The sequence below is a fragment of the Hydra viridissima genome, unplaced genomic scaffold (assembly GCF_058129835.1).
Source record: "Hydra viridissima isolate aposymbiotic clone 2 unplaced genomic scaffold, HvirCarnegie_v1 scaffold_1, whole genome shotgun sequence".
In the NCBI taxonomy this organism is placed as follows: Eukaryota; Metazoa; Cnidaria; class Hydrozoa; order Anthoathecata; family Hydridae; genus Hydra; species Hydra viridissima.
The window spans coordinates 38,587,960-38,607,370 of NW_028324300.1; the positions used below are offsets into that span (position 1 = coordinate 38,587,960).

The 19,411-nt window shown below is 27.9% G+C and overlaps 1 protein-coding gene across 7 annotated transcripts in view; it reads right to left on the reverse strand.

Moving 5' to 3' along the window:
* LOC145192571 (zinc metalloproteinase nas-1-like) overlaps window positions 1-19,411 on the reverse strand; it is a 32,187-nt gene that overhangs the window by 6,580 nt on the left and 6,196 nt on the right. For 5 of the 7 annotated variants that reach the window (XM_090094112.1, XM_090094104.1, XM_090094109.1 and 2 more), the window contains exons 4-16: window positions 17,787-17,825; window positions 15,911-15,940; window positions 12,799-12,882; window positions 12,551-12,680; window positions 12,354-12,424; window positions 5,091-5,201; window positions 4,796-4,845; window positions 4,400-4,598; window positions 3,718-3,762; window positions 2,272-2,310; window positions 1,644-2,120; window positions 1,112-1,150; window positions 409-900 (exon numbers count right to left, since the gene is read on the reverse strand). In XM_090094112.1, the coding sequence (XP_089950238.1) occupies window positions 409-900; window positions 1,112-1,150; window positions 1,644-2,120; window positions 2,272-2,310; window positions 3,718-3,762; window positions 4,400-4,598; window positions 4,796-4,845; window positions 5,091-5,201; window positions 12,354-12,424; window positions 12,551-12,680; window positions 12,799-12,882; window positions 15,911-15,940; window positions 17,787-17,825 (1,806 nt within the window). The remainder of the gene's footprint in view (window positions 1-408; window positions 901-1,111; window positions 1,151-1,643; window positions 2,121-2,271; window positions 2,311-3,717; window positions 3,763-4,399; window positions 4,599-4,795; window positions 4,846-5,090; window positions 5,202-12,353; window positions 12,425-12,550; window positions 12,681-12,798; window positions 12,883-15,910; window positions 15,941-17,786; window positions 17,826-19,411) is intronic. The other 2 variants (XM_090094127.1, XM_090094138.1) reach the window with 1 other exon arrangement.

The following is a 19,411-nucleotide window of genomic DNA, read 5'->3' on the forward strand; positions in this document are numbered from 1 at the left end:
TTCTTTAAAGTTATCGAGTAAGATACTAATCCACAAAACACAAAGAAAACATTTAATGCATAAATATTAAAAAACATCTAAGTACTAATAAATTGGAAATTTAAATCAAATACTGATAAATGAAATGTTTACTAAAATCTACTATTTTGAAACATGTAGTAACATGAATTGAAGCAAAATACAATGTTTAATGTTGCAAAAGTGAGAAAAAAGAAGGTAAATTTTTTACCAAAAATATACAAGAAATACAAAGCACATCATTATCTTATTCAGAAAAGTTGCAGGTGGTTAAGATATATTAAATACTATTTATGAATTTAAGCTTAACACTAATAGTTTTTTTATGGTAAAAGCATAAATGAAAACAAAATAAGTAACATTGCAAAAAAAAAGTTAAAAATAAATCACCCCCATTTCCATTGTAAACCAATAGCTCTTTTATTTCACCATCATGTGCAGTATACCATGGATCTGCAATGTATACTTTCATATTTTTAAAACTTCGTGCCTCTTTGTTTTCTATCTGATACACACGTTCATTATCGATATCAATACTAAACATATAGGTACCATTAATTAAGTGCTGCGAAATGTTGATATGAGACCATTTATTGATAGGGAGAGGCTTTTTTGTAATGAAGTGTGCATTACTATTTCCGTTAATTGCAGAAAAGATGGCTAGTCTACCAGAACCATCTTCATGAAAGAAAACAGCTGGATTTCGGTCACCATACTCGCCAAAATTTTGACCCTTGCTTATATGAAGAACGTTGTGCCATCCTTCTGAGTATGATAAAGGTTTTAATTTGAAGGATACAGTGTAAGATTTCTGTAAAACAGCCATTGTTGCAATAATCTCATTTTCACACAGTTCTTTCTTTGATAGCTCAACAACCGTATCTTTAAATGAAAATGTTTCAAAAAGTTTACATATTTTAATTTGCAATTTAGTAAACAAAGGAAAAACATTTTTCTTCTTATTAAACATTGAGTAATAGCATAAAACATTTATAAAGTCAAAAGTAAAAACAAAAGTTAATCCTAACTCCATTCAACTTCTTTAAGCACTGTGCATAAACCTAAACCTTAAATCAGATTGAAAATACTTTACCTCTTGGATTAATAATTAGATCAATCACAGCTGGCGAATCTAAATATAAGCAACAACAAAAAAGTTTGCTTTTGCCCCAATAACTGTATGATCTTAGATTACTTTTAAAATCATTGCACTTTGTAATGAACTCTCATCCTATTGAGATGGTTGAAAGTTTCACACAAATGTAAACAGGTCATGAAATGCTGCACAGAAAAATACACTAAACTATAAGTAACAGTATTATTAGTAAATTATAATAAGATTATCTTAACAGGATTTTATCAGTGATTAGCTCTATTGTATTTCTTTTTCTTCCAGATTAAGTGAACAAATTGATAGTATTTTATTAATTGAAAAAGTATAACAAATTACAATATTTTTACAACAATATTTTTAACATTTTCTTACAATGAAATTTGGAAGATGAACTATAAAATCACCGAATACAGAAAGTCATTATTAAAGCTGTCAGACTAAAATGTTTAACCAACTCATGTTGCAATCAAACATATTTAAAAATTGTTTATAAATGAAATCTTTCTGATACCTTTCTTTCCATTGAAAATATACATGTTTGATATGTATCCAGTTTGCATCAGATCCCATGGATTTGAAGCATAAACTTGAACATTTTTATAGATTTTTGGCTTCAAGTTCTTTTCAGAATAGACAACTTCTTCATTGATTTTAATTGTATAGATGTAACTTCCATTTTCCAATTGCTGAAGGATACGAATTGTACAGTATTCACCATCAGGAACAGGATCAGATTCAAAGTATTCCTCTTTTGTTGGTACAGTGATTTTTAATTTCCCATCACCAGACTCAGAAAACCATACCCCTAAAACCTCATCTCCGTGATTTGTTTTGTTAGAACCAACAGTTAAATGAATGATATTGTGTAACTTACTAGCAAAACTGAAAGGATAGATTTTGAAAAATACACGGAATTCTAGTTCAAGTTTTAGTATTCTGGCAACCATTCTGCCTCTTATTAAAAAATCGTCTTCTTTCAGAACTTTGGCTAAAAAATTGATATTTTTATTTAAAACTTCAACATTAAAAACCCACAAAAAGAGTTTATTGTTATAGAAAATATTATTTTTAGTTATCAGTCTTCTCTTGCTAAAAGTTTAAAAGTTGTTTAAAAATGTAAAAATAGTTCCAATAAATACCTTCAACTTGCATTATATGATTGGCTGTTGGGGGAAGTGCTAAAAAAAGTAGGCTGTTCAGGAAGTGGTATTTTTATCATTATTATTTAAAGTTAATAAACGAGGAAAAAAAAATTCATAAACTCTATAATCACAACAAAAAAAAAGTAAAACCATAAAATTTATGTCATAAATCTTAATTGTGAAAAAATTTCCATTTTTTTAATTTCCGAATTTTTAAAAAAAACACTTGCAAATGAGATCAAACTAATTGGTGGGGTGAAATTCAAAAAATCAAAAGCGGCTCAGCTGATGTTATATCAACTAAGACAGCAATTTCATCAGCTTCACTAAAGTAGTACAACTTGATTTTACTTAGGGTTTGATAATGATTGTACCATAAAACAAAACATTCATTTGATGAGTCTTCAATTTATGAACTTTACATGGTTTTAAGAGTGTAAATTTTTGTTGCTTTTTTTTATAATGGTATATTTTCAAAAGCTGTGAACAAAGAGCTAATACAATAAAATGGTGAGTGCCAAATGTCAATTAAATAACATGTAAAAAAGCTCTGTATTTCTGCAAAGAACATGCAAAGAACAGAAATTTCTGCCTTAAGATTCTTAAGGTATATTTAAATTTGACTCTAGGAGAGTGCGCATAAACTTATGCTATTTGGGTAAGACAAATAAATCATATATGTTGTGATTGTATATTTGTAGTATGTATTTACATGATTCAAATGGCTACACTTCCAAGAACTAGTTCATTACAATTTTTTAACTATTACATTTTGTAAATTGTTTTGCGGCTTTTAGTAATGTAAAATTTACATCAAAGGCAACAGTAAGATAAGTTGGTTACAAGTTGTTCTCACAACTTTCTCACAACTGTGTTTATGACTTTTTTGTGAATATGTTTTTAAAATAAAAAATAAATTGAACATTGAATTTACACAAGTTGAATGAATTATGGCTCCATAGTTATGAGTTGTGGTTGTAAAATTATGACTTATGATTATATAAGTGTGGGTTATGGTTGCGTAAATAGCCAACTTGTGAAAGGTTTAGTTCAATTGGATAAAAGGAAAATAAGTTACTGAAGAAAAAATGGGAAAAAAACAATTTCTCAAATAATTCCATACTATTACATTAAAAATACTATATTATCATTATTTTTATGTGGATTTTTTTGAAACTTAAAGAAATTGAAATTTTTTTCACCTAATGAAACTATTCATGTTGAGCAAGAAGCATAAAAATAATACATAAAAAATAATTGTTAGAAATTAAAAGTTTGGTACAAAAAAATTTAGGTTTTATTTGAAACTTCTGTGATAAAAAAGTTTTGTTTTTCTTATCTTTAGTAAAGAAGTATTTCTAATAGTTAACAATGATAAATCATTTTCAGTTAGTTTATTTAAAATGCTTATTTGTTTTTGTAGAGAAAGTTAAAACAACTTACCTGCACAAGTATTTGTACCATTACAAGAAACAACACATATTGGTTCTAAAATATGACAGATTAAAAAGATAATAAAGAATGAACTGGCTAACAGTATCACAATTAATACAATCATGCAGCAACTTTAAACACCAAAATTTCACCAATAATATTAAAGATAATCTTTAGTTATCATTCCTAATAAATTTAATTTTTTTACATTTAAATTCTTATTTTGTTTGCATTTTTTAGAAATGCCTTTGTTTTTATTTAGCTTTCATTGAACGAAAATGTTTGATTTTTGTTTTTATTTCGTTTTTATTAACAAAAATAAGTGTCATCATGAAGTTATGATGGAAATTCATTACAATACAACAAGCAAAAACTTTTAAAAACAGTCACTAAAAAGGGAACACAGTTTGAGAGTAAGATTTTTTATAAAGAAAAAAAAGCTTTTCAAGTATAAAAGCACTCAAATGTACTAACATTTAAAGAGAGCAGAATATAAAGCAGTGAGGCAGAATAGCAACAAAGCTGAAGAGTGACATGTTTAAGTTCAAAAGTGAGAAAAACATTAAAACAGAAATGGAAAAAACATTTAAAGATAAAGTTAGCAACAAACCTATAATAGGTAAATAGCATATTATAATCAATTAAAAAACATAAAAGTTATAAAAAAAAAGTAACAATAGCATTTACGCACCAATACAATTATACATTGTGTTAACCTCTTGCTTATCTGTTTCACTCATTCTTCCTATATTACCAATTAGTTCTTCCAGACCTTTTTCCAAAGTCATAAACTCTGGTTTCAGTTTAATTGCTTGTGTGTTAGCAGTGCGCTTCTTTTTATTTGACCCTTGCCATAAACCATAATGCATTATTGAGAAAACATCATAGGACTAAAGAAAAGTCATACAACATTAACTATAACTTTTAACTTTGCACATTATATTATTTTGTTACATTATACAGCTAAAGTTATATAACTTATGAGATAAAAACTTCCTTTTACAGAATTAATTTGCATCAGTTTTCATCAGACAAAAATTGTGATAGCAATTTTAACACAAAAAAAAACACTTTAGGAAATCCTTACTGAAAAGTAATGTGTCTGTGTCACAGAATATTCACATTCAAATTGATCAACTAAACCAAAATGATAAATAGTTCAAAATATTACACTTGAAAAATTTATCAGAACTTATTTCAGAACTCAGAACTACATAGATTCATAGATGTTTAAAACAGTTACAAGAAAAGAAGTATATTTATGGCTATGCAAATACTTTTAAAAAAGTCTTTAGTGACTATAGTAATGATATTCGAATAAAATTTTATCAATATAAAATTGTTAAACTAAGTTTATGAAGACTTAGATTTCAAAGACATACTGTTTTTATTTTCTATATTTTCTTTCACTATCCCAACATAGCTGTCACGGTCACATCGTTGGTGTTCATGTAAAAAGCCCATGGTATGAAGCATTTCATGCAAGATGGTGCCTAAACAAAATATGAAATTTTAGAACAAAAAATGATTTTGTGTAACACATAACAGCATTGTATTAACACTTTCTATTATGGCTGGGCCCAGTATTTTTTTGACATTTAATTCTGTGACAGTTTATCTTAAAATATAATAACCGATAAATTTTTCAGGGACAACTACCCACGATAACTTGTCCTTGTTATGTATTTACATGAATCGCATACATTTCAATACATTTTTCACACATTCAACACAACTTTCAAAACATTTTTAAAAAATTTTATTTCTAGTTAAGCACAACAAGTTATTTAAAATGGTTAACCTCTTCTCCACTAATGTTGGAAAAATACTTTTCTTTAGCTCATTTGCTCCTTTTATATAAGTTTACACATAGATAAAAATCACATTATCACTGTTTTAATGGGGGTCCGTCACTCTACAAAACAAGGGGTCGAATGCTAAAGTGTTATGTAATAAAAAGTACATTTTTATTAAGTGTTATGTAATAAAAAGTTGTTTCTGATTTAAATCTTTCAGCATTTATTTCTATTTAGAAAACTTAACGCTTTAAAAAAAAGAAGCTATTCTATGGAAGTCACTTGTGCAATCTTTACAAAAGGTTCTTGATATTAGGGTGTATCAAAAAACAACTTTTTTTGAATTTGAAATTGTAATAGAGCGGAAGAGTTGCATAATGCTATAAAAAGTAATTGTGCCAAAATTTTTTGTATACTTTTTATGTCTTCAGTTCGCGCTAGGGTTTTATTTTTCTTACAAAAACACGTTTCCTGACCTTTTTTATAAAATAAAAATAACAAATTCTATGCATATACTAGAGTTGTATTAGAGTTTAAACATTACACAATGATCAGGTTAGAAATGGTTACAATTTTTAAGAAAATATTTTAATGTTTTCAGTTGCCGCTAGAGGGCTGAGTTTTTAAGAAAAAACACTGCTTAATGAGTTTTTGGCAAACAAGCTCTGCAGTCCATAATGTAAAATTAAAGTTATGTGGAAAATATTTTGGAAAAATGTTTAAAGTTTAGCTGTAATAAAGTTCAACTATCTGATTCATTTGGATCTGTCTCAAACTGTCTTTTTGTGTTGAATAAAGGCATTTTTTGCGATGCAATTCTTGCACGAATGAAGCCGTCTCTTTTAGCCAAACCGCAAACTTGATCTGAAGCTTCGGTTACAAGTTTAATGCATCTCTCTACTCCTTGAGTATGGCATGGAAAATGCTGCGCATCTGGAAGATAAACATTTGGTAACAATTCAATTAGATTTTCATCTGAAATGTGAGTGGTAATCGGAGGTTCATTTAGTTCACATTTTTTCTAATCAATTAGATCTACATAGTCTTTTGCTTTAAAATTGATTTCTGGTATAGAGAACTTTCGGACTTTGTTTGTTTTCATTGATCTTGCTTTCATTATCAGTTGTAATGCCAATTTCCTCTTATTTGGGCGAGTATCCGATATCATAGCAAGAAGCATGTTTTCTGGATGCGCAAAAAAACCATTCCTTTGTATAACTGGATCGATGATACTTTTTATTTCATTACTAGCATACCATATATTTGGCAGTAAACTTTAATAACAAACTCAACTATTTCTCTCAGCCTGTGTGACAGTTCGCTACATCCAACATAATACCTCAATATTCTGTTTGCAGTGGTCACCCACCTGGCATGGTTAAGTTTGCCAGGATTTTGGTTAGCCAAAGCGTTTGGACAATAACCTGTAGATATTGCTTTGCAATATCAGATCTAAGTCAGAACTAAGAGATTTTTTGTCTATTTTTGGCAATGTGACACTGACCGGAATGTAGTTGACTATTGGCAAGGTATTACACAATTTAATTTCTCTTCCGATTGGTCCAGACCATCCATTAGGTCCTGATGTAGGTCCGTCTAGTTTTTGAATTAGATGCTGTAGAGGCAGTTCATTCGCATGTATTTGACAGATAAACCAGTGGACAGGTCTTTTTAATTCTAATTCGAACAAAGCAACAATACCATTAAGAAATCCGGTATTGACAGCTGCCCCGTCACAACCCATGGCAACTAACTTAGATGTATCAATGTTGTTTTGAGTTAAAAATGCTTTTATACTTGTCATAATGCTGTATCCATGCCCTGATACAGTCTCTACATACCCTAGATACTTTGAACCTGGTTCCTGTACTAAAACTACGTTCTTCTTTTATAGTTTTTCGTATATTTTTCTCCTTGTTTGTATCAATTACTAATGCTGTATCTTTTCTTCCATCAAAATACAAACCTTCTAACATTTGAATACTTTCATGGTATAAATGTTGCATTTTAAGTCTGTTTTTCTTTCGTTCTCTTTGTTTTTATCAATTACTTTAGATTTGTCTTGTTTTTATCAATTACTTTAGATTTGTCTCCTTTTGAAATTATGTTCATATCTTCCAGCACAGCACATGCTATAAATGCAGCACCTCTGCTTGAAACACCTACTCTATTGCAGGCTTGTGCTAAGGATAGTAACAGTGATCTCATTTGTTCAGTTTTATATTTTCCGTTCCATTTTCGCTTGCGGCTTTCAGCTGTGTCTAAATAATCAGCTTCTGATTCTGAGTCAGTATTCCAAATCACAGTGTCATCAGAGTCAGAATTTTGAGATATAGAATAAAAACTTGAATTCTGAATGTGGCTTGATGATATTGCTTGAGCTTCAATACCTGTAATAGCTAAAGACTGTGTTGATGGGTTTGACAGTGAGGGGCTGTTTACTCTATTTTTTCTTGCTTCTTTTCGTCGTAATCTTAAAGTACTTTGAATATCGAGTCTTTCCATATACATAATTCTCATAAATCTCTGATCGCTGAGAAAATCATGTTCTTTCTCTGGTACCTTCTTTACTTTTTCACAGATGCATTTAGAAAAATCAAGGCATTTGCATGCTGCAACATCAAATAAAGTATTTTCTGCATGCTTTTGAAATGTTATTATTTTGGACTTTAACTTGTCTGTTTGTTTTGTTTTGTTAACGGACTTCATAATATTTCTATACTTTTGATTGTAATCAAGAAAGATTTTTACAATGCGTTTATGAGACACAGTAGGTATCGATGGTTTTCTCCACAAATTTTCTATTTTGTGCGCCAAATTTTCCGATATTTCTTTCAAAGAAGGTTGTTTTCCACTACTTTTCACTCTCATTTTCTGTATTGGGAAAAGATAACTTAGCATGACATGTTTGTATGTTGGCAAGAAATTTTCACGTAAGTCTGCTGGTGAACCGAAGATAGGACGAGAAGACTTTTTTCTTGTTGTTACTGCAGCAGAAGACATTTTTGCCATTAAAATTTTCTTTGATTTCAATCTATTTTAGTAATAAACAGATGTAAATTAGAACTAATAAATTATAACATGTACTTTTTGCTCTTTATCTGAATATTTAACAAATAAATGTTTTGATTATAGACATAATTTGTGGTAAATAATGCTGATGGTGATGGAAATAAATGACGTAAACAGTGACAATAAGTGAAAGCATCAACAACATAGTTAAAATTACTTTGTTTTAAGTAAAAATTGTGTTTTTTCTTAAAAACTCAGCCCTCTAGCGGCAACTGAAGACATTAAAATATTTTCTTAAAAATTGTAACCATTTCTAACCTGATCATTGTGTAATGTTTAAACTCTAATACAACTCTAGTATATGCATAGAATTTGTTATTTTTATTTTATAAAAAAGGTCAGGAAACGTGTTTTTGTAAGAAAAATAAAACCCTAGCGCGAACTGAAGACATAAAAAGTATACAAAAAATTTTGGCACAATTACTTTTTATAGCATTATGCAACTTTTCCGCTCTATTACAATTTCAAATTTAAAAAAAATTTTTTTTTGATACACCCTACTTGATATTGGCAACAAAATTATTTATGCCAAGTTCATGAATAATTTAATTGCCTACAAATACTTTGTTCAGCACTTTAATAAATTTATTTTGTCCATTACTTAAGTGCAACAGTCCACAAACTCAGTTCATTTTTGATAAAAAAAAAAATTAGTGATCATATTTGAGGAGACTTTGATACATCTATCAATGAAAATAAAAACAATATTTTTCTACATAATTAGATCTTCCTCTTAGCCATATTTTTAATCAATCTTGATGGTTTGCTCAATTCCATTCTTATATCTTCTTAAATGAGATAAAAACTTATAATTTGTTTTTGTCAACTTATGATGAGTTATACATCTTTTAGTATGTAACTAGTATCTCAATTTTTATATCATTAAATATTTAATAAATATTAAAAATAGCAACATAACTGATGTAACAAACACAACACTTTTCTAAAAAAGTGTTGTGTTATCTTTTCTTTGGTAACTTAAAGTTAGTTTCATTGCTAAAAATTTCTTCATTCTACAATTCCATAGACCAAGCCTTTCTTACCTTGAATCATTTTTATTATTTGACGCAAGAAGGGTACAACAGATCATAAATGAAAAATTTTTTTGTAGTATGGATCGAAAAGGTCTTGGTCTAACCACCCTAAGGCACCTCTAACAAAATATCTTTATAATATTTTAAAATCATACAGGTAATTTGTTACAATATTCTCTTGAAATTTCATAACTATCCAAATATTAGTTTAGATGTTACAGTAAATTAATTGACCCTTCAAAGCAGTTTTGTGTGTTTATTTTTGATTGCTTTTTAATAGGAAGAAATGCTGTCCAAGCAGAGAAATGTCTTCAAGAGTGTTACTCAAACACTGTCAGCTAAGCCCAGGCAATGTCAGCGAGCAGCCAATTAAACACTTCCAAAGTGACCAAAAATGCAAATACTGACTGGCAATTTTATAAAATTCACATTTTGGGATGCACCTAACATAACTTTTATTAACATCTTAAATAGAAAATAGAATCAACAACAATTATTTTCTTTGTTTATTGAAGGATTAGAAAACAGAGATCACCAAAAAGTGGACACATTTGATGAAGAAAATAACTTGCACCAAATGTGTCCTAAAGTCACTGAAAACGATGGCAAAAATGAAATTACCAGCTCCTTCCTAAACTCAAAAAGGTGCTCTGTGGCAATAAATTTGGCGTAGATTAGGAAATTATTGCAAAACTCAAGCCTATTTTAAAGGGTAGCATAGATAAAGTGCTGGAATGACTGCATTTCCAATAAAGAATTACATTAATGAATAAAGAAAATTAAAGATTAATAAGTTTTAATGAATAAGATATGGATTCTAATAGAAAATATATAATATCTTATTTAAAGGGGTTATGAAATAAAGTTGAGTTTAACAGTTTCATAATCAGTGGATCTGCTGTCATGCATCTGAATGTTTTAATAATTGTAATTAAGTAAAAAATTAACATGATATTAAAAGAAATACTTTTAAGGGAGAAAATTTTGAAACTCAATAAAACTTATACCACCATTAAGTAAAAAAACTTTTCTTCTGTGCTCTGTGGTTACTCAAGCAGTTCCTTAGCTCTAAACAATTTGAAAATTATTTAGCTATCTTTAAAACAAGATTTGATATTTCCAAATAGTTAATGAAACTTAGCCAGCATATATTCTTTTCTCCATTGCAAATGATTATGACAAGGAGGAGAAGCAATCTGGTTGAACATTTAATACCAGAGGTTATATTCTAAATGGGCAAATAAGAATTGTCAGTAATCAGAAGTTCTACAGAACTTTATGAGCTGCTTATACCTCAAAGCTGGATCTTCCTCAATCTCATAGTCAATCCTACTGGGATTAAAAGACATTGACAAGGGATAATGTAGTGATAAATTGGGTATACTAACATTTTTATAAGTTTTTCAATGTGCAAATGACTGTGAAGAGCTGAATATTTACTTATCCAGTTTTTTTAAAAATGATTATAAGAATGAGAATATAAAATAGAATCTGATGCTCGTTGCCTAAAAAGTAAAGAGAAGTGAACAAAAAATATGTACGAATCTCAATTCAAATGATTTTATTAATGTATTTTAAATAAATTTTTTAGCTTTTTAACATTTATTTTTACAATTTTTTAACATTTATTTTTACAATATAGAATATATCATTTAATGATATGTAAAATTTACATCAAAGTCAGTTGTAAGATATGGTTAAAAGTTCTTCCCACACTTTCTCACTGCAATATTAGTACCACCTTTATATATCATTGATATCTTTAGCTGATGCAGGGGCTTTTTTACTTTTTTATATCGATGAACTTAAAAATCAAGCTTTTTTATTAATACAGAAAATAAATTTGTAGAAAATCTCTAAAATTTTGGGATTTCAACCAGTTTATCAAGAAAATTAAGATTTTGAAGTAATAGTGTCTGGTTTCCAATTATTTGCACAAATGTACTGGCAGTCTTAAAAATTAACTAAATTAAACATATTTTTTTAAGTTGTTTAAGAGTGTGGGACAGTATTTGTATAACTAACAGTGCTATGACATTTAAATTTTGTTTGTTGCATTTTTAATCATTACATTCATTACATAATTACATTATTTTTTTTTCCTGTTGGGGTTCATCAATTGGAAAAGTCACTAACCCATATCTCAGAAAAAGAGGCAAAGTTGAAGCCCTACTAAAACTTATCCATTTTCTCTAAGGCAAGTTGCCAAGAGAGATGGTCTTAGTCAAAATTCAGCTTATACCATTTGAAATTGGACTGACAATGTCTCAGAAATTGTTTGATCTACATTATGTAAAACTATTGGAAGCGTGTTATAGCCTGAAAAAAAAGGAAAAAACTGAGTTATATTATTCAATTTACTTGCTCTAATCAGCAGTTTTATTGTCATGAAAAATATTAAATATTTTTCCTGAGTGCCTCACAGCACTCTGTAGCTAAAATATTAAATTTGAATGCAATTTGTCACATTTAACATACAATTATAACAAAACTAAGTTTCAACCTTCAAGTAAATAAACATGTAATCTGGCAAAACATCACAAAATTTAAAACAACTTTTTTAGCATTTTTTAGTTATTTTAATTTCACTAGTCACTGCAGTAATAAAGTAGTGCACTAAGGTCTAACCTTTTTAATTAAAAAGGTGGAAAATTTGCTATTAAGCTTCTTCTATGAAAGGATAGTTGCTACTTTTGCAATTGAAGTTTTTTACTGAAATTTTTCCCAAAAAAAGTTTAATCACCTTTTGTATTGCAACCATATCCAATAGACAATGTTTGGGGGTGTCCAGTATTTCCAAGATTGCTCCAGCAACTAATAAAACAACCAGTAAAGATAAAGTTAAATAAAAAAAAAAAGAATAGAAAAAAAATTTTAGTTACAGGAATGAATATGATGAGATAAAAAAAAACAAGATACATAAACAAATAACATTTTTACCCCTTTAACTTAGTAGTAATTGTTACATATGTAGTATCATTTTCATTTTTTTCAACCCACACATCATGTCCACATGGGGTCATGTAAGAATTCATTGCACGAATAGACTCTTTAATAACTGTTGTATAATCTAAAAAAAAAACAAAATACATAATTTTGGTAGGAATATTTATGATAAAATCATATCTAACTATAAAAAACAATCTGATCATGATCATAGTCATGTCATAGTCATCATCATCACATACTTTCAGCTCCAATGTCCAAAACATATGGCACTCGTGGTCTTCCTTGTTTGTCCTTCCATAAAGAAATTAAACCTCGTTTATTTTCTAAAATAAAAGTTTTTTAAAGTAAGTTTCTTAAATGTTTCACTTTATATTTACTTTTATCAAATATTAAATAATTTTATTTATCATTTAAAGCAGCATTCAAGAAGATCATCAAATAGCAGCATATTAATGCAGCCTTAAGTACCTTACTTCATTCTACACAGATAAAGGAGTCAACAATTTGAGAGTTATGAGCATTTAACTTAAAACACTAAAAAGAGCTTATTTAAGATTGCATCATTTAATTAATTTAATTATGATATAAATTTCATCAAATCTAAAAATGTGTTTTTAAGTAGCCTTAAAAAAAATCATTTTAAGCTTGACTATTGTTGCAACTCCAAAAGTCATAAGATTTGGATTTTGGCCGCCTGCATTCAAAAATAACTTAAATGTTAGGTTACATTTTACTTCGTCACTAAAGATTAATGCATATGTTAAGATGTCTTTTATAAATAAAAAATTTCAATGTCCATTATAGTTTGTAAACCTGTAAATTTTAGTTTGTCTAAGCCTGTGACACAGTTATGGCTTGCAGTACAATTTCAATCTAATTTTTCGATCTTGTAGTAAAAGCTGTAAAGTGATCTCATCCTTGCATGAATAAGTTATTATCTTATAGCTGGTTAAAAGGTTGAACAAAATGAACTTAGCTTATTTGATGGTTTAAGCTGATTGCTATAACAACATAACAACATTTTGATTATAACAATATGTTGATGCTTTGCATAGAAAACTGGATAGTTATGTAATCTGCAGTTTCATATCAGAACATCAGATTATTTTGTGAGTTCTTTTTTTTTTTTGTATTACAATTTTGTATTGGGATATTAATACCATTATGTAACAAAAGTTTGCATGTTTTAGTAGCCAAATCTGTCAATTCGCTTGCAGATGTCACAGAGTGAGTTGCAACTTTACTCTCCTAGCATTTTCTGGTTGGCAGATATGTAATTTCATCTTTATATTTGCTGACTTCAGTCTCAGTGTCATTGCCACTAGGTGCAAGATTGTAAGATGTTGATAATAATGCTGAAGCTTATAAAGCATCATGTTCAGTGGTTTTCATTTTTTTTGAAGGGTGAATTGTTTTTTTGCTAGTAACTTGAACTGTTGAGTACCCCACTTCTCCTTTGCTTTTTACTTGTAGATAGTAAAGTTGTATTTTTCCAGTAGTTAACTACTGGCAATTAACATTTGTAACATTAAATAGTTTATTCAGCACATCATACTTTTCCCACCTGACACATTCATCATAAGTCTTCAGCATCTTATAAAGCTTTATTTTCATTAACTGATGGAAAGTTCAATTATTTATTTGTAACTTAAACTTCACTATATACTTCTGTTATTCGCAAAATTCCTTTTTTGATTTCTTTTCCAAGTAACTGGTACTATCCTAAAAATTGCATTTGGAGTGGCATTCTGCACTTTTCTTTAAGTAACAATTTTTCTGATAACTTTTCCTCTTTTATTTGACAGTTGATAACTCATCAGATTTATGCTCCAGATATCCTCCTTTTTCTCTATTGTGTAACTGTATATAATAGTATAGTATAACACAATAAGTAAAAAACTTTGTGCATTGTTACTGAAAACTTAAACAAATACACAAGTATGAAGTTAAATTGTTTTGTCACAAGTCTTTTGTAAACACTTTAAAAAAGTTGCAGAAAGTTCTTCAAATTCAAGTAAAATTAAAAAAGAGAAGACAAATAATAAACTTTTCACAAGAGCATTTTTCTATGCACAAACTTTGTATGTTACTATGTACAAAGTTAAAATTGAAGGTACTAAATTATTTCAAGACACCATTTTTTTGTGTTTGGCGACACAAAAAGTAGTGATTGCGGTTTGAAAGTTTTTTGTCTTGTTTTTCCAAAACCTCCATGCACTGAATAAATCGGATTCACTTGCATCTAAAATCTTTTCTCCTCAATAAGAAACAAAAGACATGCAAGAACTTTAATACATGCATTTCTGCATATACTAAAGATCTGTGCATATGTAAAAGACCTGTGAATGAAAACATTTTTTGCTACAATAATGAGATGTCATTTTTGAATTTTCCAGAGAATGAAACAAAATTAAACCATTTCCACTTAAATTATGTAATATTAATAATAATAGAAATATGTAGTAATAATAATAATACACAATGATGGTTCTGTATCAAGTAGGAAATGGTTGTTTTTTTAGACTTAATTCTGATTTTACTAATAAAAATCAATTATAACTAAAAATAAGAATTACAGGTTGACTAAAGTCTTATGTTGTAATTACTTTTTTTTTTTAAATGTTTTTAGGATCATAAATTCTTTACTTTAAACTTTTTTAGACTTTTGTGAAAAATTTATTTTTTGTATGGTTTAAAATTCTTAGTTAGCTTTTACATATCTGTAAAATTTTAAAGCAACTTTTAAGTTTGTTAACCATAAATAGGGCTATGTGATATGACAAATAAGCGTCCACTTCTTTTAAAAATTTTTGTTTTGTTTGAAAAAACTTTAAGCCTTTTTATCTGATGCACTTTTTTGATCCAAAAATAATGTGAACTTCAAAATCTTAAAAACACAAGCACTGTATACACTCATGCATATACATGAGTATATACGGTATAAATGTATGCATGTAAACTTATTAGTTTATGTTTAAAATGTTACAAATGCAACAAATGCTGCAAGGTTGGTAAACACTATTTTCCAGAAACTTTTACATTACATTACCTCATCTTCTATATGAATATCAAGGATAAGTCACCACTTAGAACTTTTGCTTTCAAGTTAATCTTATGAAACTTTTTAAATTGACTAGTACAATTTTTATTTTCAGTTAAATTTTAAATGATCAGTATAATTATTATTGATTAACTTAACTTAAAATAATTACTGTAATTGATAAAATATGATTAAAACAGTTTTTATAAAATATATAAAGATGTAAAAGAAATTGTGTTTGTTTAACTGTAAAAAGAATACAATATGAGATGAGTCATTATAATACTAACATATTTAAAAATACTACTTACCATCTGGATACTCTATATCACTGAATCTTCCTAAAATGATTTAAATATAACTTGAAAAGTTAAATTTTAAAGCTTTATACAACTTACATAAAACATAAAACTTTAAACTCAAATCTTAGATAAAACTATAAACTCTAAAGTTTAAATCAAATTTTACTAATTAGACAAATCAAATTATTCAAAAATGTTAGTTGATACTATATTCATTTCATATCCTTTATAATTAGAAGGATGTGTTTGATAGGTGAGATATGCAGGATATATAAGATAAATTGATAAGAATTTCTAACTAAGCTGCTGTAAATAACTAATGCATTTTATACATACATTCATTAGGGCTGTTTAAAAATAAAAAGTTCAAAATGTTAACTTTAAACCCTTTCAATTGGTGGCAACTAAAATAAAAAAAAATTTACACCAGTTTTTAGCCAATTTTAGCAAACTCAGAAGAAATGCACAGAAATAACAATGCATTCTCTTCTTTTTATGTCATTTTTAACTGTTTCCTAAGCATGTATATTTTGATACAGTATATGACTTTTGACAACGAATGAGCATGACAAAAAGCACCAGGTTGCCTGAAGCAGCATTTGAAAACAGACATTGTGATGACAACAAGCTAAATATAACAGCTCTTTTTGCAATAAGTTTTCTAGTAGCGTACAAGCTCCTGTATGAATTCCAAAGTTGCTAGAGGTTTTATACATCATACATTTTCATAAATACATACATACATACATACATACATACATACATACATACATACATACATACATACATACATACATACATACATACATACATACATACATACATACATACATACATACATACATACATACATACATACATACATACATACATACATACATACATACATACCTACATACATACATTCATGCATGCATGCATGCATGCATGCATGCATGCATGCATGCATGCATGCATGCATGCATGCATGCATGCATGCATGCATACATACATACATACATACATACATACATACATACATACATACATACATACATACATACATACATACATACATACATACATACATACATACATACATGTACACATATTTTAGGTCAATTTTACTCCAGCCTATTGCGTAATGTTGTAGTAGTTAGGGAAATAGTTGAAATAAGATACCTCACAAAAATGCAGTCATTTTAGAAGAAAAATCGATTGTGGATTTAACTTTAAAGAGAATTGTGAAGTGGTATGAGGTTTTATGTGATATGAGGTTTAAGTGGTATGAGAATTGTAAAATGGTATAATGGTTTTTCATATATATATATATATATATATATATATATATATATATATATATATATATATATATATATATATATATATATATATATATATATATATATATATATATATATATATATATATATATATATATATATATATATATATGAAGATCTCAGTGGAAAGAAACAAAAAAGTACCTTTTTTCTTTTACCAAAATCATTTTTTATATTTTAAAATGCATTGCTATTTCATTGAGTTTTGTTTCATTTTTATCTCTAATTTTAATTTTAGAAATATATGAAATAAAATGCTCATGTATTTTTATATACATTGCAATAGATTATATAAATGTAAGCTTGTTTGGAAAACGTTTTTAACTCAAATATTTTCTCAAATTTGAATCTCTGGAGTATCAACTAAGGTCTTCATAAAGACCCATATATAAACAAATATTTATATATATACATATGCATGCACACATAAATACATAAAATATGTTTAGATAACCATATATGTATACATAGATGTTCATTGATATACAAAAATCCTAAACTTCGAAGATTCTCTAAATACATTAAGCAGAACAACACTTATTTTTAAAAAAATGGTATAATACCGTGTGCCAAGTTGATCTCTTCAATGGTTTTCCACTTTTCTAGAATATATTTTTTTAAAGTTAGAAATGAAATTCGCCAAAACAGGAAAGTTACATTATTGTAATAAATGCAAAAAGTTAAATAAAAAAAATTAATTTTCATATCTAAAACAAGTTTACAGATTAAGACTTTACTAAAAATAAAATAAATTTATCAATTTATTGACAAAACTATGTGAAATATGTTACTTATTCTCTTTTTTTGTAATTACAACAAATATTTACAAAAATACTGTTTATGTGTATGACATGATAGCAATTTCATTTTCTATTTTAAATTCTAGCTAATTTAATGTACTTAACTTTTAAATTCCAAATGTATTTGAGAAACAAGAAAATGAAAAACAGTTCAAATAAAACTTCAACAAAATAAAAGTAGATAAATTTAACAGTTAACAAAAGATTGAGGATGAAGTTATATTCCCTTTATAAGAGAATATAACTTCATCCTCAATCTTTTATTAATTGATAACTTTATATCATGATTACCAATATTTAATTATGATAATTACTATGTTTGCTTATATTTAGCATAAAACATTAAAAGTGCAATTTTACATACATTAATAGGTATTCATACCAACTAACTTAATTAGTGCTGTAAGTTTACTTTTTGTTTCTTTTTGCTGGTAAGTTATTTAATTTTCATTTTCTGCAGCACAGGAGTTAAATTTAAATTATTTTAAGAATTACTTCTTTTGTTTGCTTTCAAAAGTTTTTCAAAACGCCTAAGACCTTCAATATATTTGATGAGGTGAAGCAAATGAGCCAATGATCATGAAAGTGGCTTAGGGTATGGAAAAATAGCTGAAAAATATAGTGAAAGCAAGGCAACACTACAATAAGAAATTCAAGAATATAAAAAAATATAAATTAAGCAAAATAAAGCACGTTTAGTCTGTTCACCAAAAACAACACCTAGAGAAGAAAAGCTTATTGTACAAGAAGTAAAGCAAGCAGGCAAGTGAGAGCTTGTTATTTCTGCCAGAGCTATTAAAGAGAGGTTAAGCATAAACATTTCAAAATGAACAATGAAATAAAAACTTTGCTTTGCATGGTTTTATAGGTCTTGTTACTAAAAAATCTTTCATTTGAAGGAAAAAAAATACAGCACCTTGCGTAGGCAAAAATGTTGAAGTTTGAAAGCCACTAGATTTTTGGAAATCAGTTTTACGGTCTAATGAAAGCTAGTTCAAACAAAAAGAATTCCATAAACAGACCAAAGGAATGGAAAAGAAAATGAAAACCCTGGAACAAAAAAGTCTAAAAGCAACTATCAAACACAAGAGGTTGCAATATGCTTGTTTGGGACTGTTTCAGTTATAATGGAGTTGTTAATCCATTTCAATTTGAATAAAATTAAACAGGAGCTTTATATGTAAATATTTTATGAAACAACCTATCCCCTCCTTCAATATATCAGGATTACCAGATCAATTTGTCTTCCAATCAGATAAAGATCCAAAACATATTAGTAACATTGTCAAAGAATATTTTGAGGAAAAAGAAATAAAATTGTTGGATTGGCCTGTTCAAAGCCTGGATATAAATCCAATTGAAAAGTTGTGGCATTATTAGGATGACAA